General features: G+C 37.0%; 1 protein-coding gene across 6 annotated transcripts in view; it reads right to left on the reverse strand.

The window, feature by feature from the left end:
- The window catches only part of C13H18orf54 (chromosome 13 C18orf54 homolog), a 55,742-nt gene that overhangs the window by 5,659 nt on the left and 25,450 nt on the right, over positions 1–24,633 (reverse strand). For 2 of the 6 annotated variants that reach the window (XM_040272961.2, XM_040272975.2), the window contains exons 2-9: positions 10,234–10,341; positions 8,607–8,843; positions 7,784–7,990; positions 5,170–5,403; positions 3,582–3,735; positions 2,465–2,574; positions 1,590–1,703; positions 84–230 (exon numbers count right to left, since the gene is read on the reverse strand). In XM_040272961.2, coding sequence (XP_040128895.1) covers positions 84–230; positions 1,590–1,703; positions 2,465–2,574; positions 3,582–3,735; positions 5,170–5,403; positions 7,784–7,990; positions 8,607–8,843; positions 10,234–10,317 — 1,287 coding nt within the window. In that variant the 5' untranslated portion in view covers positions 10,318–10,341. Of the gene's footprint in view, positions 1–83; positions 231–1,589; positions 1,704–2,464; positions 2,575–3,581; positions 3,736–5,169; positions 5,404–7,783; positions 7,991–8,606; positions 8,844–10,229; positions 10,342–13,198; positions 13,275–13,571; positions 13,711–14,049; positions 23,412–24,633 lie in introns of those variants that run through there. The other 4 variants (XM_078030019.1, XM_078030018.1, XM_013357570.4 and 1 more) reach the window with 3 other exon arrangements.

Raw genomic sequence — 24,633 nt, forward strand, 5'->3', positions numbered from 1 at the left:
CCCCTTTGGTCTGGACACATGGCTCAGCAGAACTTTCTACAGATCACTGAATCACAGGCTTTCTTAACCTGGCTTATTCTTACCTGATCTCCAGTGCTGAAGGCAAGAATGAAAAGCAAATCTTCATCACATGTGTTCTTAATGTAATGCTGGGTTCCAATGGGGAAAAATACCACGTCTCCAATGTTAATGTTAAACTCTATGGTACTCTCAGTATTAATAATGCCCACCTAAGAGGGAGGAAGTTATAGAAGTTAAATTACATAAAAAGAAAGAAAGAAGAAAGTTAAGCACAAAAAATCAAATATGCACTAAGGATAAGTATCAATAGTGAAGAACAGAAGAAGCATATGGTTATGCAGGGATTTCTTCATGAGGGTAAAGAGCAGAGGTAGAAAATATCGTTCACAAGAAAAAAATTCCTGTTTCAGAGATGTAGCCCCCCAAATGTTTATTTAGATAAATGTTCTCCCAAGTACATTAGTGAGTTCGACATGCAGAACATCATGCAAAACAAAACAAAAAAAGCATCAACCACAACATTCTAAATAAGGATTACAAATTATGTCCTATATACTCTAGGCAGAGGATTTACAGTTCCATGTTTCACTACCCTTGTGCTTTTATTCCCACCAGTTTCCTGGGAGGGTGGTATCCTAACAATCTTCCTTAATAATTAAGGAATCAATGCAAACACACAAACACAATAAAAATAAAGTCTGATCTTTGAAATACAATCTGTGGAAGATTAAAAATCCCTTTTCCAATTTATTAAACTTTCATATCTAAATATGTAGAATAAAACTTTTGTTATGAATAACAAAATGAGTGAATTTTCAGTCATTCACTCCACCATTATTTACTTACTTTGTGACTTTAATATGCTTTCTTAATTTATAGATGATATATTAAAGTTGCTTAAAACAAAGAATGAAAGGAAGAAATTCTACTTCGCTACCATTTCCCTTCATGCAGAAGAAAGTCCTTTCGCACACTCTCTCTCTCTTCCCTTCACTCCCAGTACATATAAGAGGAAGAAAGTTCCCTAGAGAGTCTTGAAAAACTACAATCAAATCACTATATTAGCACACTACCCAGTTTAGCTTTTCTTATGGTACCCATGGAACTGATCATCCAAATCAGGCTCTCTGAAGAGTTAAAGTGGGTGTCATTAATTTTACCTAGACAACAAGTATACATCAGGAGTACCCTGGGTAAGCTGGGATATATGGTCACCACACTGATGCTCTGCACCTTCCCAGCTACCCACTCTCACATTATACTCAGAGGCAAACATTCTCCCAAGGGCAGCAGCAACTTCCACTTTGTATTACCTAAGGATGCAAAACTCTGAAAAACTAAGCAAGTGTTCTCTGAAACATTCTTGGCCTCATGCACATCTTGAATCTTTCTGACTCATCAAACTTGGAGACTATCTGCATGATACCCTCTGAAGAAACTGTGCCCCGAAAGCAATTGGAACTGAGTCCTTTTTATGTTACTAATGACTGAACCAAAACAAAGAAATATCTCAAATTTGCTTCTTTCTGCATAAAAGAACATCCAAAAAATGTTTTCAGAGAAATTACCTTTCCACATCCACTTAACACATATCCCATTTCGTTCGCATTAAAATGAAAATGTGGTTGTCGTAATCCATTGTTATAAATTCTGAGTGTACTCAAAGCGAGGGTATTTTGATGCTTCAAAAAGGAAAAGAAAAAGAAATCTAGTTATTTAGCCCACATCTTACTCAATAACTTAACAATTCAAACAATCTTGATAGTAGCTAATACTTATGCAGCTCCAACTTATGTCCTTACACTTACTATGTCAGTTATTCCTCATGACAATCTTATAAAGTGGGTAGTTTTATACTATTTCAAAGGTGATAGAATTAAAATCTACGTTGGTTGAGAAATTTACCTAAAGTCACACAACTAAGAAGTGGCAGAATTATAATCGGAACCCACACAAAGTAATGACACAACTATGTGATACAGTCAATTGAGCATTTCAAACTAATGAAGAGAACTCTCGAAAGTATCCAATCTTTTCATTAGTCTAACTATTCATGCCAGAGAAGTTATGCTCCCTATATTCACACTGAAGCTTCAATCACAATTTACATTGATCAAAGCAACCAATGTTCAACAGAATTTTCCTTTTCCTTGTGTCCAAAAGAAGTCTGAATCCAATCTAAATCTCATAGTTCATCCATTTGAATGCTTATCAAAATATTTTTCTCAGACAGGCGCAGTGATGCACCCCTGTAATCCCAGCAGCTGGGGAGGCCAAGGCAGGAAGATCTGGAGTTTAAAGCCAGCCTCAGCAAAAGTGAGGTGTTAAACAACTCAGTGAGACCTGTCTCTAAATAAAATACAAAATAGAGATGGGGATGTGGTCAAGTGCTGAGTTAAATCCGTGGTACAAAAAAACTAAAAATAAAAAAATTCCCAAATACCTGATTAAGGAATTCACTGAAAATTTTCTCATTGTTGCTGAGTTCACTTCCATTCCTCCAGTGTTGTGCCATTTGTATTACTCCTCCTGGAAACTGATATTCTTTTGAACCTGAGTGAGATGAAGTTTAAAAAAATAAGGGGGCTGAGGGTATAACTTAATGGTAGAGTTACGAACAATCCACTGGGTTCAATCCCTGGCACCACAAAAAAGTTTTAATTTATTATAAAAATAAAATTGAACAATAACAATGATACTCCAATGGAAACCCAACCAAGCGTGCAGCTCTTCTTGTCACAGAAAACTTACGTAGTAGAAATCGCTGACAGTGGAGCATGGGGCCCCCACAATATTAACCTGACCCAGTCAGAGTCTATCCTTCGCTCTAAGTGCTCTCAAAATTTCTAGCCTAGAGTGTCCTCTTTAGGAAAGTGTTCAACTCAGGGGACTGGCTAGAAAACTTGGGAGTCATCCTGCACACCATTTCCTAGGTCCCACCTCTCACGCCAGTCAACCATCAAGGCCTGTTTGCCCTGATTCTTTAAGTATTTTGCTTTGCAACCTTTCTGTCCCTGTCACCACTGCCAAGTACAGACAGGCCACCATCCTCCCTACCTGAGGGACTGTTACAGGCCCTTGACTAATCACCCTACCTCCTGTCTGGCCCCTTTCAATCCATTTTCTACAATTCAGCCAGAGTGTTCTTCATTTCAAAGAGCAAAAAGGACTGTATTCCTCTCTCCTTTTAAACTCCTCAATAGCTCCTTTTTTCCATTAAGATCCTGTACATACTCTTAGAATGGTTTCTAAGCCCTGCATGATCGGATCCATCCTCTCTCTTACTTAGCCTTCTTTCTTGCAGCCTCCCCCAGCCCCAACACTCACCCCTCACACTTTGAAATCCTCTATCACATTCTACTGTGCCTGCAGGACTATTTCTCAAATTACCTACTCTGTTGAGAAATGTGGTTTTTCCTTTTTCTCTTGGTTATGGCCCACCATAAAACATACACATACAAATATACATGCACACACATGCACATTGGTTCAATCCAAACATATATGATTTTATATACAAATGCTTAATTAAAATGGTTTCATAAAACAGCATGTTGTACCTTTAAGGTCATAAAAGTATCTCCACACAAGGCTGTCAGGAGACTGTACATAACTAGCATTCATAACCAGTTCTGCCAAGTTGGAAGGAAGATTGACCGCCTGATCTTCTTTTTGCTTTTGGAATTTTCTAATGAAATCAATTCCACCTTCAGGCTGAAAGACATAGGACAGCAAATAAGATATTTCTGAAACATTCTACAAATAGATGGGTAAGTAGCCAAAGGCAGGATAACATCAGCAGCATGGTTTTCAGTAGCCCAGGCAGAAGAGCTGATCTCAATAAGACTTATACTTGTGATCTTTATGAAAAATCCATAGATTTGCAATGTATCTTAATTTTAAATGATTGGTTTCTTTATGGTCAGTACAAACTCTTGCAAAATTATACATTGGCTTCTATACTTACTGTTATTCTCCCTAATGAATCATTTCTCTTACTTATCCCTATTGCACTAGACTACTAGTGTCCACAATAAGGTAATCTCAAAAACTTCCCATGCAGATTTCTAAACTTAATACAGAATGCCCTCCAACTGCCTACCAGAAGCCACTATCAGTTCTGCACATTTATACTTTCGGCATCTAACACTGACTCTCTGTAAGCAGCAATATCATTTGTCCCTTCAATGATAATATAACTATATGGAGAGATCAAAAAGTAGTGATTCTTGGTACTAATTTTACAATTAGATAGAACCAAGAAGTTCTGCTATGCTATTGCTCAGTAAGATGACAACAGATAAAAATAATGTAATGTAAAAAATAAAGAAAAATTATATAAATATAAAAAATAATAATGTATATTTTTTTAAAACTAGGAGGGATTTTTAAGGTTTTTACCATAAATAAATGATGTTTGAGATATATAGATAGATATAGATTATAGATATAGATATATGTTTACCCTGATTTCAACATTACATCCTGTATCCATGTATCAAAATATATTGTACCTCATTAATATATACAATTTTATGTTTATAAATACATCAGTTAAAAATGCATTTTAAAGGTCTGGTGTTGTGGCTCAGCAGTAGAGCACTCGCCTAGCATGTGCAAGGTGCTGGGTTCGATCCTCAGCACCACATAAAAATAAAGAAATAAAATAAAAGGTATTGTGTCCACCTACAACTAAAAATATACATTTTTAAAAATGCATTTTAAAATAGTATTAAGTAGTGATTATTTAGGAAAAGTATGGGATCCTCTTCATGAGACTAAGAAAATATGTTTCCATTATCTGTAGAAAACTTCTCCATACAGAAAGAATGAGTGAACTTATGGTTCCTTAGGAATATAAATTACAGTAATTTTTCAGTGATTACATTATATGCTTTCTGCCAATACATTAAAGTTTCCTATGGAAGACCTTTATAAAAGAAAATAAAAAGAAACTCAATTTCAACAAGTTTCTTTCTTCAGTAGGGACACAAGATCCCTTTGAGTCAATAATTCAATATTTAGCATACCTATTAGCCAATCTTCTGGATCTGTACCAACTGCTGCCCTACAAACACAAAACACTCATAATCCCTTTGTGCCTGCCTCACCTTCATGGTGAGATGTGTTTTTAGAAATGGTGCATACCTTAAGTGACCTTGAAGCAATGTCTTCAGGTGTAGAAAAAAATACATCATCAACATCCAGAGTCTGAAGTTCATCATGTGTAGAAAAAAAGAGTAAGAAGAAGCAGTCTTCATTGCCCACATTCTTTATCCAGTGTAGTGTGTTTTGGGGGAAGAAGATCACTTGGCCAGCTGTGACATTGTATGTAGTAACTATCTCACCACCATCATCAACCACCCCAATCCATGCTGTTCCCTGAAACATAAAAAGAAAAGCACATCCCACTTTGCTTTAGAGCAATGTTTCTCAACCTTTCTTTTTTTATTACCTTCTTTCCAAGGTATGTTTTTAAACTTTTTTCCCTAACACCATACAGAATTTTAACATGACAGATAGACTCTAGATCAGTATTCTGGATACAAATACTGCTTATGAGCCATTATGTGAACCTATACTTTATGTGTATCTATCCCCCGCCATGGGGGCAATACTCTCTTCATGGAGCTTCCATGCTACAGAATCTGAAAAGACTCAAACCACATGTTTAGGATATGTGCATGTTCATCGATGACTGCGCAAATACCCATTTGTAAGTATGCTTGTGTGTATGTATGCATACAGATGTGAGTGTGCTTTGCAGATAGAAAAAGTTTACACACAACTTTAATAATAAGCCATCTACACTTTAGTGTCAGTTATCCAAGCATTTTACTTAATTCAACTCAATTATTCCTTATATCTACCCTATGAACACTAAAACTACCATTATCACATTTTACAGATTTAAAACTAATTTAAAAAATTAGTTTGGTAAGAACATAAAATTTCCCCAGAGTTACTTGGTTTGTCAAGGGCAAAGATGGCATTTGGGCCTAAGTAGTCTGCTCCCAAGTAGACACATTTTTATCCACACTGCACCACACTTTGATTCTGCTGATATAAAATTCTATGCTTTCTCTCATTCTCTACTTCTTCTTTATTACACTTTGAGGCAGGCACTGAAGATACCATTATTTATGTTTTATCACAGACTCATAATTACAGAGTGGAATGTATACAAAAAAATATTTAAAATATATATGAAAAAGAAGTCTTTGTTCTGTCTGCACAGACAATATGTCTGAAGATCATCATGGGTAGCTTGAATTCACTTGGGTATTAAAGATAGAGGGGAAAAATGAACCTCAAAGAGCTCTTTTTTCATTCATACACAGAGAAGGAACATCAGAAATCTCCATTTATCCCTAGCAGGGCACCAACTATTCCAGATGCAGAGCAGAGAGAGTAGGGTGCTAATGGGAACCTACCTGCATACCAGGCGTACCAGCCACCTCATCCTCCCTATTCCCTCAGGGCTGCCTGCTAGTCACAGGTAGACCCCCAGAAGCACAAATATCTCATGATGAGTCATAGAGGGACTCCTCATCCTATTTGATGGTTCCCTGCTTTGATTGTGACAGTTGGTGATCTTACAGGTTTCCTGGGATCTAGAGGATGTTTCACTCCAAACAGTTCACATTTAGAAGCTCACATTATAAACACTCTCTGGACTTCCAAAAGAACCTCCCCAGGCTGAGTTAAGATTCTAGGGCTGTTATCTCTGAAGTATGCTCCAGACCAATGTCCCTAGCATAGAGTTTGTTGTGTAGATCCCCTTCTAACAAGTCCACTTAGCAGCCTTGTCTTTCAACAACCGCTCTGCCACTGCTCAGTGAGGGCTATGAAAAATTAGTCTTTTGGAGATCATCCTCCTTTACATATTTTTATATGTGGAAAAAGACAGGAAGTCAGAAAGCATGTCAATAACCACAGAATATCTTATAGCCAACAACTACAGTACATCTTTAGAAAAGTCACCTAATCTTTCTTAGTCTTTCATGGAAAATAAGAAGGGTTTGGTCTCATATAGATGAAACTCCAATCTCTTTTCTTGTTGTAAATTCTAAAACTGAATGAATCATCCAAATGCAAAAGAGGTTTTAATTAACAACAAAAAAATACACCATAAAATTGACTGTACATCCAAGAACTAGATCATCAGAGTGTGACCAAAGTTCTGGGAGGAGGACTTATTCACCACTGCTTTCCCAGTATCTAGAATACAGATGAGACCTATAAATACTTCTTGAAATTAATGAATTCTTTGAAAATTCAAGTAAGTACACTCATTTCAACTCCAGCCATCTCCTCTTACTTCATTTGACTTGAAAATATTCTGAAAGGTCTAAACCACAAAAAAGCATCCGGATGCCCTGATCTTGGAGACTCAAAACTCAACACCAGAAAACTAGTTAGTCATTCCAGTTGCTGGTTTTCTCCATGGAAGAGAGCTTATGTTTCTTTGCTCATTAGATCATAGCTACCACTTTTAGCTTTCATTCACAGGACTAAAGAGTGATCTTATTATAAAAAAAAACAGTGTGTGAAAAGGATTTCATACTGAAGAAATTGATGCCAAAAAATAATTACAATAAACAGGCTGATACTTAAAGGGACTGCTAAGTAATCTAACTAAATCTAATTGAAACCCTGGATGGTTGTCTGTCACTTAGTTAAGTAGGCTTTGTGACAAAATAATACCCAGAAGACATATAACATATATGCTTAAGAGCAGAGTGCAGGCGAACAGTTATACCTGTACCAGATAGCCATGTTCATTAGCATTGAAGTGCCAGTGAGGGGCCCGGAGCCCCTTGCTTTTTATTCTCAAGGTCCCCAGAGTCATATGTGATTTCTGACTGTTCAAGCTAGTTCCAAAGGCCTCTTCTTCATCATTGAGATAGTCTTTGACATTGTTCCTGTACCGGGCCCACTGGATTGCACCACCAGAGTACTCAAACACCTAAAAAAATCAAATACAAGCAACCATCAGTATGGAGGCCATCCCCTGAGAAACGTGAGGCCACTTGATCTACAGAGTAAGAAAGAGGTAAGACAGAAAAAGCCATGGAAGTGATGTGAATTTTGGAGTCTCATAAAGGAAGATAATGATTAGCCAAGTTATATTGTTATATATTGTGTACACATAGGAATACGTAGGAACAAACCCTATCAGTATGTACAATTACAATGCACCAATAAACATGTGGGGAAGAAAGAAAGAAAATGAAAAAAAAAAGAAGATAAGAAATAGTTCTGCAAGAGTCCAGGAATGACTGACAATAGTGATATATGCAGAGCTATCATCTAAGCTCTGCCAAAGACATCTATACTAGCAAGAGAACAGAGAGGTTTCCATTTGTGCACCTGCAATTCTCCCTTCCAGACAAACACAGAATTATGTACTAAAGAAAATTTCTGCCTGAAGCTGACATCAACTAACTTTCCCTTCTTCTCTATTCCTCACCTCCCTTTATCATACTCGCACTTCAGGACAGAACACAGCTTAGTAACATGAAAAGGTCATTTTGAAACCACCATTAGAAAAATTTAAAAATTATTAATTACCCAATTCATACCTTAGATTTTGGTAAGTGATTAAGAAACTGAAATTTTGGATCAACTGCCTTTTGCACTTTAGGATCCACTGTGGTTCGCAGAGGCCAGACTCCAGCCGCAAACTGAACATTTAAATGAGACTGGGAGTTGTTAATATAAACCAAGGAGAGAATCAGTACTCCTATAGCTGTGGTGACGACGCAGGCCAAAAGACACACCAGGAAAATGCTCAACAATGACCACTGCTTCTTCTTTTCCTAGGAGAAATGATGAAGCCATTATTCTATACCCAAGACACATTAAGAAGAAAGATTGCCTCCTTTCTCTATTTCTTAAATTTTTCTTTCCACAAACTTCAACTAAATTTGACTGACAAGTGTAGTAAAAGAATATATTTTTTAAATAATACTTAAATTGTATGTTTTATCTATTTGGTATTGAATCATAAAATGATCAGAATAGTAGGCACTACCTCCCTAAGAAAAGAATATTTCCTGAGTTCTGGATCAGGATCCTGGGAGAAGCCAAAAACAAAAATTTGGCAGTGGAAAGAACCCTAAAGATTTTAGGTTAATCTGTATGTCCCATTTTTCCAGTGAGGCTCAGAAGAGAGCAATGACTTGTGAAAAGCTACACTGTTACTGCAACTGTAGATCTAGGAAGAAGTCCTTCTGAGTCTGTGCTATTTCCACTAAATCATAGTGCTACTACTTCATATCATTTGGCAATCATTAAACTTTGAGTCAATTCTTATGGTCCAATACTCTCAAAGGAAAGTTGTTGTTTTGTTTTTTACATATGGCTCCAAGCTTACCTTTAGGTTAAAAACAAAAGGATAGCATATAACTTTATACATTTCAAAGAGTGTAACTTTACTAGACATTAATATTTTTTTCCTTGATTACTGACCCTTATCAATATTGCTCAAATACTTTACAATGTAATTAATACATTTCCCATTGTGACCTAATACAACACACATATAAATGCACATACAAACACACATGTATTCAGGCATGTGTATGTATAAACACACACACACACACACACACACACACACACACACACATATACACACACACACATTTAAACAAAAGCTTCCCAAACAATATTTATCCATTATTCTTTCCATTTTTAAATGTCAACTCCAGCCCTCTCTATATATTTTATGACTACTATATTCAACCTGTAGTTTGTCTGGATCCCTTTACATAGAAGAGAGGATGAACTGTTATTCTGCCTCTTCAAATTGATAGAGAAAGGAAACATTATGAAGAAGAACTATGAAAACCAGCTGAACAAAAAAAATTCCTCATTTAATTTGTCTGAAGCTCACTGATCAGCATGGATTAAAAACATTGCCTCTAGAAAGTCCCAAGTAAGAGGCAGACTTTTAGCTGGCCTTTTGACCATTAAGTCAAAAGCATTTATTGGTACTGTGAACAACAATTCAGAGAGAGTTGTGCCATTAAAGAGCTAGAGAATATGTGAGTCGAGTTTATGAGAGAGAAGGTAGAGCAGGAAATATTCACAGCAGATGTTTCATCTTCAAGAGGGTCTCTTAGAAAACCTGTGTAAAGCTCTTTCCTGAGCTCTGCATAAAGGTCTGGGGGGAACCTAACCTCAGGATATAAATCTCCATCTTACCATTCTGGAGATGGTATTGATCTTCCCCATAGACAAATCATTCTTTGATCCTTCTTCATGCACTTCAAATGCTGGGTTGTCCATTAGCAAAAAGTATAAAGAAGTTCACTGGAAAAAAAAAAGGGATGAAGGGAGGAGAGGAAAGCTTTACCAAACTAGGAAATTCCTAGGAGAAGAATGAGCATTCCCACATATGAGACTACATATATATAGCTGACAGTTAAGGAAATGAAATAAGGAAACAATCTCTCAAACTATAATTGGTTAGAAAAAAAAAAACCCTAGAAAGAATTGCCAAACAAGAGACCAATAAAATACTTCTCAATCCTTTGCCCACTGATGACACATACACAGGTATCATACATGTATGATAATAACATCAAGCTCCAACAAGGCTTCAGGTAAATCTACACTTAAGTGATGGAGAAGTAATCTGAGGGCTTCCTACTAAATTTAAGAAGCACAATTTCCCAATTTTGACATCTGAAAATGAGATGGGTTTCAAAATGAATGGTCTTTTAAAGTCACTGAAACATAGTGTGACCTCTTTTGTTTGTTTTATCAGACAACAGTACTATAGCAATCTTCAAAGCAAATTTTAAACAATATTTTTTGTTTTACTATGTTTTTAAAATATTTTCAGTTGTAAATGGACACAATACCTCTATTTTATTTATTTATATGTGGTACTGAGGGTCGAACCCAGTGCCTCATGTGTGCTGGGCAAGCGTTCTACCACTGAGTTACAGCCCCAGCCCTTGTACTCTTTCCTGGAAATGTGACAACACCACCAGTATTATTTGGAGATTATACTTAGCGTTTATTTAATCGACAGGACCAGCTAATCATCAACCAAACTACATTAAAACTCCCAGATGGACTAAATCAAACACTGCAGCTGGATAAGTTCCCTTTTGATCTTCACAGATAAGAAAGCCCCAAGAAGCTCAGTATTTTTCCCAAAGTAGCAGAATAAGTCACTGGCAGAACCAAAACAAAAGGCCAGCTCTCCCACTGTCAGCCAGAGTTTTCCCTACAACTTCTATTTGCAGCAGGAGGACTTCATGCCTTTGTTACACATGTAAATAGTTCAAGGTGAATTCAAGCAGGATCGGGAATGCAGGAATATTATAAAAATGACATTAGGGTAAATGAATGTCATTCCATGGTGTAGTTCAGAGACCCCTCACTCCAATAGTGGGTATGTCAGCCGTTCACATTACCCAGAAATGGATTTGGCCCTGTTAAACCAGAAATGCATAAAAGACTGGGAAGAAAAGAGAATTTTTAACTAAACCAGATTATACAAACAGAAGTCAAGCAAGTTTCAGACATACAGAAAGAGTAAAAAACTGGTGACTCCATTTAGATTTCTTTGTATAATACCTAGACACAAATCTAATAATCACTCTTTTTTTTTTTTTGGCATCTAGGGATGAAACCCAGGGGCATTAACCCCTGGACTACATCCCTTTTTTATTTTTTTTAACCACATGAATAATATTTCCTGATTTTCTAACATTGAACTTAATCTGCCACTGTATACATGTTTTACGTGGAAAATTCCAGGCTCCCCAACTAGACTGTAGATTTGACAATGGTTTCTGCTTTCTTCATTTACTCCAAAGCCATTTGTACAGAGTAGTCCATCCACACACAGCATGGACAAGGACAGACGAGAAGAGGGGTGCATAGTCCACCCCCTGACAAGCATGCCCTGGGAGCATAGGCTCTCTGTGTTTAATCCTTATCCAGTTTCTCATTCTCCAAGATCCAGAGAGGGGCTCATATCCCATTAGTACAGAATCCATAACCGGTTCTCATTCTTGGCTTTCTGTGGTGGTCTATCTCTGTTGGCAATGTCGTCATCTTCCTGGATGTGGTTACACCTCTCAAAGTTGCTTCACGTAGCCATGAAAAATTGATCATTCCAAGTGTTCAGGGGGCCCCTCAGTTCAGGTCCACTGTGCCTTTGCAGTTATCTGGAAAGCCTACTTCATACTTTTACCTGCACAACACACACAGCTAAGCCCAGGCTGCCCTAGGGATATTATGGGGTATCTACTTTCTTTGGGGTTCCCCCATGCCCACAGAGATTGGATATGGGGCAAAGTTTCAGGTACAACAGAGACTGCAGGGAAAGGCCAGGTAAATCTAATAATCCTGGCAGCTTCTCTGTGACCAATTTTATTTATAATTGTCTTCTAGAAATAATACCTCCATTCCACTTGGCTCTTAAGTCCCTAATTCCATAAATGATCAGCCAGTGGGATGGAGCACACATTAGAGGATGTTTGTGGTCCTTTTTGCTGGTTCACACCCAGCCTCATCACCCTAAAAAGGGCATACCAGAGGCTACACCATCCCCCTTTCCCTCTGTAGTGACCACAGGGGCACATCCTAGCCCTTTTTTATTTTTTATTTAGAGACAGGTTCTGAGTTGCTTACACCTCTGCAAGTTGCCGAGGCTGGCTTTGAATTTGTGATTCTCCTGACTCAGCCTCCCAAGTCACTGGGATTACAGGTGTGAGCCACTGCACCCGGCTCTAAGAATCACTTCTAAACAAGAATCATACTTCTTTATACTGTGGCCAAAGATAGGCATGCACTAATATCTCGTAACTGGAAAGAACAATTGCTAAATACATGTCCAAGACTTCTATTTTCACTTCACTGTACACCACCATCAAATATTTCTTGAGGTTTATTTATGCTGTCAAGTTAAGCATAATTAGGAAATACAAACATTTTTAGTTACCAGTGGCCAAGCTTACACCCTAAATATTTAACAACCTATGGAGAACAGGCACTGATGAATCAGAACAGAAATGGTTGGTTGGTGTGGTCACACCAGTGGGGATTAGATAGATATGAGTTCTGCCAATAGCTACCAAGCTGCACAGGTTTATAGTGAAGTGGCTAAGAGCCAGACCACCATGGTTCAAATCTTGATTCCACTACTTACCTGCTAAATGAGCTGGGGCAAGTTGTTTAACCTTCCTGTGCCTCAAATTCTTCATTTATACAATGGTACAATAATACTGGTTTGAGAAGAATGAATTCATTAGTATTTGTAACTCTTAATGCAAAGTCTGTACAATAGTAGATGTCCAATAAATACCAGCCTTGCTCCACAAGCTGACTTGATATTTTAATAATACATCTATTTTAATATGGCATAAGAACACCTTAAATTCATAAAATGAATAACTCCTAATAATTCAAAGTACTACAACCTCACTTATTATACTGAAGGATTGATAGTATTATCCTTACACTACAAATCAGAAAATTAGAGCAAAAATATCTCTTTATGTTAATCCAAAAGTGAATTATACCTAAATCTCAGCTTTTCTCACTGTAATCTCAGGGTTCTTTTTATCACTACAAAGCTGTGGTGGGATACCCTTTATCATTTAACTCCTTCATCTTTTCCAAACCATTCAGTATCATTGAAATCCATGGCCACTTTAATTTCTAAAATGGAAGGTGTGGGGAAGAGAAAAAGAATTATTGATAGTCATGTAATTATCTGATATATACAAAAAATATATCTATTTTTAATGAAAGAAATAAAATTATAATTAGAAAATCACAGTAACAATTGCTGCTGGCAAAATTCCCTGATGGGTGCTAACAACACTGGTTGAAAACTTAAGCTGAAAGCAGAATATCTGCATATCCTTAAAGTATCTCTCTCAAATGTTTGATAATTACAAAGGGAAAATAATAATTGTATATCAGAGTCTTGGAAGATGTCACTTTTTCAAGTGATCTATATTAATATTAACCTTATTACACCTAGATATTACACACCCTTGATATAATGCACCGAGAAGGGTAGATCACCTCCAGTCTATGGTAGCATTCCCAGTAAGGCATAACTTCAACCTAATCTTGAAAAAAAAACTGTAAAACATACAAATCAAGAAATAGTTTACAAAATTAATGATTCTTCAAAGTAGCAGCAGCAAAAGAAGCAATCAACAGAGTGAATAAACAACCTACAGAAAGGGAGAAAATATTTGTAGACTATTCATCCAATAAGAAATTAAAGGCTGGGGTTGTGGCTCAGTGGTAGAGCACTTGCCTAGCACATGAGGGGCCCTGGGTTCAATCCTCAGCCTCACATAAAAATAAATAAATAAAATAAAGGTGTTGTGTACAACTACAACTAAAAAATAAATATTGAAAAAAGGAAATTAATAACAGAATACATAAGGAACTCCAAAGAACCTGACAGAAAACAATAAATTAATAACCTAGTGAGAGAATGAGGAAATAACCTAAATAAATATTTCTCAAAAGGTTATGCATAAAGGGTCAACAAATATATGAAAAAAAATGTTCAGCATCATTTATCATCAGAGGAATGCAAAACAAAACCACATAGTGACATACATCTTAGCCCAGTTACAATGGCAGTTATCAAAAAGAAAATAATAATTATACATGCTGGCAATGATGAAGAGCAAGAGGAATTCTTACCCACTCTTGTTGGGAATGTAAATTAGCACAGTCATTATGGAAAATAGCATGGTACTTCCTTGAAAAACTAAAAATAAAACTGTTTTATAGTCCATCAATCTCACTTCTGGTTACATAGTCAAAGGAAATGAAATCTGAAAAAAATATCTACACTCCCATGTTTATTGAAACACTGTTTACAATAGCCTAGATAAGGATCAACAGACCAATGGATAAATAAAAGGTAGTATGTATGTGTGTGTGTGTGTATATATACAGTAATAAATTGAATATTTTAAAATAACTAGTAGAGAGGATTTTGAATGTTCCTAGCAAAGAAATGATTAAGTGATAGTTAAAACAATTGCCCTGACCTAATCATTACACATTGCATAGATGTAGAGAAATATCACCCTGTAGCCCATAAATATGTGACACAATTGCCATGTGTCAATTGAAAATAAAAATATATTTAAAGAAAGGCAATTAGGTCATAAAGGCAGAAAAAGACATTGTTATAGACTGAGGTCACTAAATAAATGTGACAATTAAATGGATTAGATCCTACAATAGAAAAAAATGACATGACAGGAAAAACTAGTGAAATCTGAGTAAAGTCAATGGTTAACAGTTTTTGTGCCAGGATAACTGCAAACCATACTGTAGTTATGTGGGAGGTAACATAAGGAAGAGCTGAGAGAAAAGCACTCCAGGAATATCTTTGCCACCCTAAAATCTAAAATTACCTCAAAGCTGGGCGTGGTGGCCCGTGCCTGTAATCTCAGCAGCTCAGGAGGCTGAGGCAGGAGGATGGTTCAAAGCCAGCCTCAGCAAAAGCAAGGCGCTAAGCAATTCAGTGAGACCCTGTCTCCAAATAAAATACAAAATAGGGCTGGGGATGTGGCTCAGCAGTTGAATACTCCTGAGTTCAATCCCCAGGACCCAAAAAAATAAAAACTAGAAATAAAAAAGAAAAAAAAAGTAAAGAAGCATTCAGGAGGAACACAAATTCAAAGCAAGCCTCAGCTACTTGATGAAGCCCTGTCTCAAAGATAAAAAGGTCTGGGGATGTAGCTCAGTGGTAGAATGCCCCTGGTTCACTTACAAGCATTGAAAAACAAAACAAAGTAAAAAGAAAGGGAGAGGGAAAGAAGGAAGAAAAATCATTTTTAAAAATCTATTCTTTTTTTCCTAGGTACACAACTGATGAATATTTCCCAACATCCTTTAAAGTTAGGTGTTGTCTTGAAATTGAGCTTTATTTAATAGACTATAAGCAGAAGTTCCATGTGCCATTTTTAAGTTAAGATTTTATTTAAAAGGGGGTGGGGGTAAGCCCCTTTACACTCTCACCATCTGGGTTCTGTGACGCCCTGTGGAGGATGAGGGGAAAGTGGCAGAGCCACTGGTGGGAGGAGCCTGGGTCTCCCACTTGCTGTACAAAGGAAACCCATCTGCCAATGAAGACCATCCATTTCAAACTCCTGCATATACAAGTGCTAAAGTTCTGACACACTGTACCATTATACTTCTGGGAAACCAATTTTTTTTTTACCCTATCTAAAATCAAAACATATTTATAATATTTCCAGCCCTATTTCACACTGGAATATGCTGTAAACTTTATTCCTTGAAATGTTTATCACAAGGGCTAAGAGCATACAAATAATAAATTTGGCAAATACAAGAGATGTTAACTACAGTATCTACCAAAGGGATAAACCAAATATATAACTCTTCACTTCATGACTTGAGTTGATTTTGCCAGAACACATACAATCACAAAAGGATAATGTTTTCCTCCAAAAAACTGAGCCAAGTAGATCCTTCCATACATCATGCTGTTAGAGGAGAAAAAGCAGTGGTAGAAAATTACTTCTAGATAGGGAATAGGGGTGGCAGAGAAAGCGGGGGAGAAGGGGGATAGCAAGGATAGTGGAAGGAGACGGTCATCATTATACAAAATTCATGTATGAATATGTGCATTTGGTGTCAACATACCTTATATACAAAGAGAGATTTGATAAATTGTGATACAAAGGTGTATTAAGAATTGTAATGCAAAAATAAATAAATTTTAAAAAAGAATTGTAATGCACTCCACTATTGTCATGTATGTAAGAAATAATAAAAAAAATAAAAAGAAAGAAAATTCCTCCCAAGGCTGGGGCTGAGGTTCAGCGGTAGTGCACTTGCCTGGCATGTGTGAGGCACTGGGTTTGATTCTCAGCACCACATATAAAGAAATAAATAAATGTCTATCAATAACTTTAAAAAAATGTGTATTAAAAAATAAAAAGAAAATTTCACCCAAAGGACTTAAAATCAGCATACTACAGTGATGCAACCACATCAGTGTTTTTAGCATCTCAATTCACAATAGCTAAACTATGGAACCAACCTGGATGCCTTTCAACAGAAGAAAGAATAAAGAAAATATGGTACATATGCACAATGGAATATTACTAAGCCTTAAAGAAGAATGAAATTATAGTATTTGCAAGTAAATGGATGGAACCAGAGAATATCATGCTAAGTGAAATAAGCTAATCCCCAAAAAACAAAAAACAGAATGTTTTCTCTGATAAATGGATGCTGATCCACAGTGGGGGTGCTAGAGGAGGAGGGAAGAATGAAGGAACTCTGGATTATGCAGAGGGAGTAAGGGAAGGGGTGGGGCAGCAGGGATGGGAAGACAGAATGAGACAGACATTATTACCCTATATACATATATGATTACACTACTGGTATGACTCAGTGGCATGTGCAGCCAGAGGAATGAGAAGTTATGCTCCATCTGTATATGATGTGTCAAAATGCATTCTACTGTCATGTATAACTAATTAGAACAAATTTTAAAAAAAAGAAATAAATTGTTCCTGTCTCTCAATTATCTAACTGCTAAATTTAACATATTTAGGAAATACAAACATTTCATCTACCAGTGGCCAGGCTAATACCCCAGATATTCAACAACTAATAGGACACAGGCACTGACCAATCAGAACAGAAGTAATTAGTTCATTTGGCCACACCAGTGTGTATTAGATGAACATCAGATCTGTCTGTGGCTACAACCAGAGCGCAAGTTTATAGTGAAGTGATTAGGAGTACAAACTCTGGAACAACCTTTTAGGGAAACAGAACTGTTGGGCAATCATTCTGGTGGAACGGCTGATAAGACAATGTTGTGCTATTCTTTCTGCTTAATTCCTTTGAAGCGGCTACCAGTAACAGGATTTATCAATGTTCTCATTATGCAAATGTTTCTTATCTATTGCTCAACTTCCAGATGAGCACTAGCTATCAGGAACTGATGACAATGTTGAGTATTACTAAGTCCTAAGAGACATAGCCCCTTACCGCAAAGATTTTACAATGCAATGATTCATTTCAACTCACACATACAAGGAAAATTGAACATAAAAAATTGTGTTTTATGGTACTCTGATAACAAGATGGGGAAATCACCTCACTAACCCCAGAGATAATACCATCCATTTAAATTCTAGATCTTTGTGGGTAAAGGTCAACACATATCCCGAATACTCCCACACCCACCGTTACCCTAGTACCACCCTTGTTTTTAGGAAAAACTTGAACTGTACTGGCAATGGATGGAAATGAATCTCCAGGAAGTGTCAGAAAATTCTGGGAAGGTGCCTTGACCTTGGGAAAGTAGGGAAATGAAACTATTCTATTTATTCAGCTCTATGTCACGTAGCAATACAATTTTGGACTAATTTCTTAACCATGCTAAAGCGTTTCTTTACGTGTATGAAATGAAAGCTACAATCAATGACCCTTCTATGGTTTGGATATGGGTTGTTCCCCGAGGTTCATGTGCTGGAAGCTTGGTTCCCAGTGTGGCAGTGCTGAGATGGTAGAGCCTTTAGGAAGTATGGCCTGGGAGCTGGCAATACAGCTCAGAGGTACAGCACTTGCAAATTCAACTGTCTTGGCTTGCTTTCTTGAACGTGTTCCCCTTCTGTACATAGCCGGTTCCTTTCCAATTCTTTATCATGTTTTGAAAACCCACAGGGGTTCTTGCCAGGACACTGGCACCATACTGTCTGAAACTTCCACTCGCCAAAATCATAACTTTCCATATAAAGTTCCCAGTCACCAGTATTCTGTTATGGCAAAACAAATGAGACTAAGACAGACCCTTGACTGTCTAGCTGTGTTACTTGAGTTGGTGATATAATTATTTTGAGAAATTGCATCAAACTCCTAGCTTCCCAACACTGCCATTCTTTTAAGATTCCATTAGATATAACAATTAAAACATAATAACAAATATATTTAGCATTTCAACTATTTGGTCCCCCCCCCCAAATAAACGCTTCATGTGTAATCTAAAATGCCAATCTAACAATATATTGGAAGTGAAGCAAGACATAAGGAACAACAAAATCCAGCTAAATCCAAAGTCGGGAAACTTTTATCATAGCTTATGTGCATTTGCTCAACAAATACTGATTGAATGCCTACTATGTGCTGGACATGGTTGTAGGTTCTTGGGTTTTATTAGTAGACATAATAGACAAAAATTCTCTGCCCACATGAAGCTTAAGAGTAGAAGAGTCGGATAGACGGATGGATGGGTAGCTAGATGAAATAAAGGGATAACCCTCACACTGTGTTTGAAATGGTAAGTGCTTTGAGGGAGAAAAAAAATCAAGGGGAGGGCATTAGTGCATGATGTCACAGGAAGCTACTGTAATCAGGTAGTCAGATTTGTCTTGTCAGTGGTTTAGTAAAATTACAAAGAAAAGAGAGTTCTGTGCTTGTCTCAGCTTTATTGGTGGTAAGTTGTGTGCCTTTAGGCAAAGAATACATACTCTGGTGTCTGTCTTTCTTATTCTTCAGGTAAACAGGTAAATTCATAAGCATGAGCCCTTGCCAACAACTTCTGAAAGTTGTGGTAAAAATTCAAAGAATACAAGAGACAGTGTTTTATAAAAAACTTGAACTCATCATAAAAATGGAAGGGAATAGTAGTTGTCTAGTCTTCTTCCCTTTGGAGGAAAAATAAATATCCATCTAGATTTTTCACACTCCTGACAATTTTTCATATTCAAAAGCAAAACCTCTGACTTGAGAATTAAATAACAAAGTAAATACTACACACAGTTCTAAGAAAGAAGCAACCAAATAAATCACTAAATACAAGGATAGGTCCATGGAAATCTTTCACTGAATACCATTATAGCAAACAAATTGATCAACTGATATATATAAAGTTCTTGTTCAGTCAAACAGTGTGTTAAGAGGTGGAGAAGAAAATCAGAAAACAAAACATGATCTATTCCTCAAGAACAAAATTTTCCTTTCATAGCAGCTGACCAAGGGAATAAATATGCCCCGAAAAACCTCTGTACCTTTCCAAGGCCTTGCTCACTAATGACCCAAGCACAAAATGTAGGCCTGTGGGTAAGGAACGCATCATCTCTGATGCAGTCATACAAGTTTGAGGGAACTTGTTTTGAACAATGTCAGTGCACATTTGCTGACAAACCCTGACGTTATAACTGCCAGTCACCACAGAAGTAGATTCTCACCTCGGTGAATGCCATCTGTCCATGGTTTTTTTTTTTTTTTTTTTTTTTTTGGTTTTTCTTTTTGTAAATTAACAAATCTTTGGAAGAAAAAGAAATTATTCTTAAAATTAATGGGTAAATGAACTGAACACTTTCCCAAAGAAGAAATGGTCAAAAGTTATATGAAAAAAAAAATTAAACATCTTTAGCCACCAGAGAAATACAAATCAAACCTACACTGAGATTCCATCTCACACCGTTAGAATGGCAATCATCAAGAATACAAATAACAGGGCTGGGATTGTAGCTTGGTGGTAGAACACTTGCCTAGCATATGTGAGTCACTGAGTTAGATCCTCAGCACCACAGAGAAATAAATAAATAAAATAAAGATATTGTGTCCATCTACAACTAAAAAAAAATTTTAAAAAAGAATACAAATAACAAAAATGCTAATGAAGTTGGATGAGGGCTTTTATACCCTGATGGTGGGAATGTAAATTAGTATTGCCACTATGGAAATCAGGAAGGAGGTTCAGCAAAAAGCTAAATATAGAACTACCATATGACCCAGCTATACCACTCCTGGTATTTATCCAGAAGAATTAAAGTCAGAATATTTTAGAGATACACATATACGCATATTTATCATAGCACAATTCACAATAGCTAAGTTATGGAATCAGACTAGGTATCCATCAACAGATGAACAAAGAAAATGTGGAATACACACAATAGACTTTTATTCAATCATAAAGAATGACATCATCATTTTCAGGAAAATGAGACAACTAGAAACATAATTATAAGCAAAATAAATCAGACTCAGAGAAAAGTATCATGTGTTTTCTCTCATAAGTTAAAGCTACATGGAAAAAATGGGGGAAATAAAAAAAGAACTCTATGAAATTAGAAGGGAGACCAGGAGGATACAGGAAGGGGAAAGAAGAAGAGAGGGCAGGTATTGGGGAATTGATCAAATTATATTTTTATTTATGCAAAAATATGCCACAATTAAACCTATCATTTTGTATCATCCATATGTACCAATTTTTTTAAAAACCTAACTATAAGATAGTTGGTGAACAATGTCTTTGGAGAACAATCTTGATCAAAATAGGAATATGAAAGTTGTCAGAAGGAAAATGGAGCCACTGAATCAAACCTCAACAAAATAAAGTCAGGAGGTTATAAAGGAGAGAATCTCATGCACATATGGCTAATACAAACACTATCACAAAAGATTCTACCAGGACTGGGACCTTGCACAAAGGTTACCAAAACCTTACTTACACACACACACACACACACACACACACACACACACACACACTTCTGCAAGGTAGTTGCTCCAGATTAGGTTCTCAGAACACCCTATTATCTTACTTTTGAAGTGCTTGTTTAACTATTTGTAAAATTATCTATTGTTAATGCTGCCAATTCCCAATTACAGATTGCATAGAATGTAGACATCATCATTAAAGCTTAGTATTAGGCCTGGCACTTAGTAGGTTTAAATGAATGATTCATTCTTACATGATTTTTACAATACAGTACATCTGCATATCTTCCCCCAAGCTACTACCAACTAGTGAACAGTGCAGTCAGCACTCATTAGTCTCCCCTTATCCTACACTTCTAGAGCACTGTTAACATAGGAGAAAATTTAAAAATTTTTTAATGTATGTTATAGGAATATAAGATGTGCTATATAAAAATATCAACATGAATTCATTTCAACATTTTCCAGTGGTTACCACTCAACAATCCAACTGTAGTAGTTATAATTCTGCCTTCCTAGAAGGTGGTGTCTATGTCATAGAGCAAGAAAATATCAGGAGTCTACAGCATCTTATTATTCCTCCTGTTGCCAGAGAGCAATAATGTTTCTAAGAATATCAACACAAGGTCAGGAGGGTGACTTGATGGTAGAGTGATTGCCTGGCATGCATAAAGCCCTGGGTTCAATTCCCAGAATTAGGGGGAAAAGGAAAAAGAATGTCAACACAAAGGAGAATTTCAAGAGCTCCCACAAACCAGACTGTGATAATTTGGGTTTCAAATAATAGTTATGTTGTGGTTAATTGGGATATATTGAATCTATAAAAGGTCTTAAGTTCATAGTGATACTCTAAGGATAAAAAGTATTATAGAATGTTGATAAAGACATTTTATTGTACTATGAAAATGTACATAGAATACATGCTATAGTTCAATAAGCAGAACATTAATATGTAATAAAATTTTCTATTCATGATAAATTATTAATAAATTATATATACTTATTTTTGTGTCGGCACAACACTAAATATGGGGAAGGGAATGGGGAGTGTTCTGAGTAATCCTGGGAAAAGCAGATACTGAACCTAAACAGGAAGGACTGAGGATCACCAATGGCCATATATAACTGGAGGAAAAGGGTATCCAACAATTTATCAGCATCCAAGCTCACACTGTCAATTTGTAAGCATAGCACTGCAATCTGTAGTATGCTGAGCAGCAATGCAAAGTCAAGAAAGCACCAAAAATGGTCTCTGCTGAAACTAGTCAGGGCTGCCAATGTAGTACAGATTCATCCATAGAAAATCTATATAATTACTTTAAGTTCCAATAAAATTTGTGGACACTGAAGCTTGAATTTCATATAATTTTGGTCACAAAGTATTCTCTTAATTTTATTCAACCATTTAAAAATCATTTGATAGGCTGTACAAAAAATATCAGTGGGCTGGATTCAGCCTATGAGCTACAGTTTGCCTACACCTGCTGTACAGTACATATCTGTTTTCTCCCTGTTCCCCAAATCAGGAACTTGTCATTTAGAAAAGTGTGTGGTCAGAATTCATTAATAATCATTTATTGGCTTCTCTTTCAAGCAGGTTGCTAATAATCTAGTTCCAGAATAACCAGTAGTTGTCTACTTCTAAGTCAATAGCTCTTGGAAAATCTCTTATTGATGTTTAATTTGACCTTTACTTCAATATTGTCAACATCAAATGCTGGATTTCTGTTCTCGCAACTTAAAGGCTCAGGGGTCACTCCAGGTAAACTGGGCTAAGTGAGCTGCGCAAAATAACCACACAAGAGACACAAATACCTTTTTCTTTGGGGTCGTTGTGACGGCTACTCTGAACTTAAGGTCCACGGGAAGAGATAGAGGGGGGGGGAGGGAGGGAGGAGGAGGGAGGGGGGGGAAAGAGAGAGTGTGCTGACCTCTTTTATTGAGGAGAAGCTATTCAAATGAGGCAAGGGGCCAGGTTTCAGGGGGCTGAGTCTGTCTTCATGATGTCCACTGTCAGCAGGTTGACTGACACCTGGGTAGGCCACACCCAAGGACACAGTAAGAGAAGGGGACATACACAAGGCACTTCCATGGAAGACTCTACCCTAAACAGGGCAAGAGGTTATATTACAAAGGAACAGGTGAGCATAGCTTCACCCATGGGGCTGTAGCAAGACACAGTCACTCGAACCCTAGAAGAGCGGAGCAGTCTAGCAGCATGGGTGCCTGTGACCACATTGCCCAGCAGGGGAGGGAGTTAACTCAATTTACATGCAAGGTTGGTCTCCTACAATCAAAAGTATTTCTACTTTGTCCCCTTTCTATGTACCTCCCAAATACAGAAAACTGTAGAAAGTATTAGCTCACTCTTGACAAGCAAGATCCTCTTAATATCCAGGAAAGTCCCAAGAACATAGTCAGAACTGAGTTTGAACTTTCTCATTCAAACCTGAAAAAACAGATCCTAGGGAATGCTACTTTCCACAAATAGAACTGAGTTACAGGGCTCTGGCTCCCAGCTTTACAATTCAGTTTGTCAGTTCAAAATAGTGATATAGTCAAACTTCATATTCTACCTATTTTATGTTGACCCTTTCTGTCATTGCCTTTGCCTACCCCACAGCTTCTCTAGATGGCTTAGAAATGATGTTGGAAAGACTATGTCATTAGTTTAGTCTTCCAACTAAACTTGTTTTAATCATATGGATGGGACTGTTGGCTCTCTAGGACAAGCCAATGTCTGATACACATTTATTCTTTTCTACTTTCTCCAAGGCCACCCCTTTACACTGGCAAAAGCATATGCCAAGGCACAAACAAAACCTTGAGCATGTGATGATACCTGGGTAGAGACTGGCACAATGTAAGTTCATGATAGTCTAGTAGGAATCTAGGGGTTGATGCATACTAGAGGGAAGGGAAGGAAACTGGGGCCCAAGAGTCATAGTGCCTTAAGTCTAAAAATAAATCTGGCTTACAGAATGGTGAAATGCACTCTGGGGGAGTGGGCGTAACAGCTCTAGCAGGCCAATGCCTTGTTCCTACAAAATAGACTGAGTAGTAACAAGAAATTATAATCAGCTGAAATTCTAACACAAGGTGACATGA

The sequence above is a fragment of the Ictidomys tridecemlineatus genome, chromosome 13 (genome assembly GCF_052094955.1).
Source record: "Ictidomys tridecemlineatus isolate mIctTri1 chromosome 13, mIctTri1.hap1, whole genome shotgun sequence".
NCBI classification, from domain to species: domain Eukaryota; kingdom Metazoa; phylum Chordata; class Mammalia; order Rodentia; family Sciuridae; genus Ictidomys; species Ictidomys tridecemlineatus.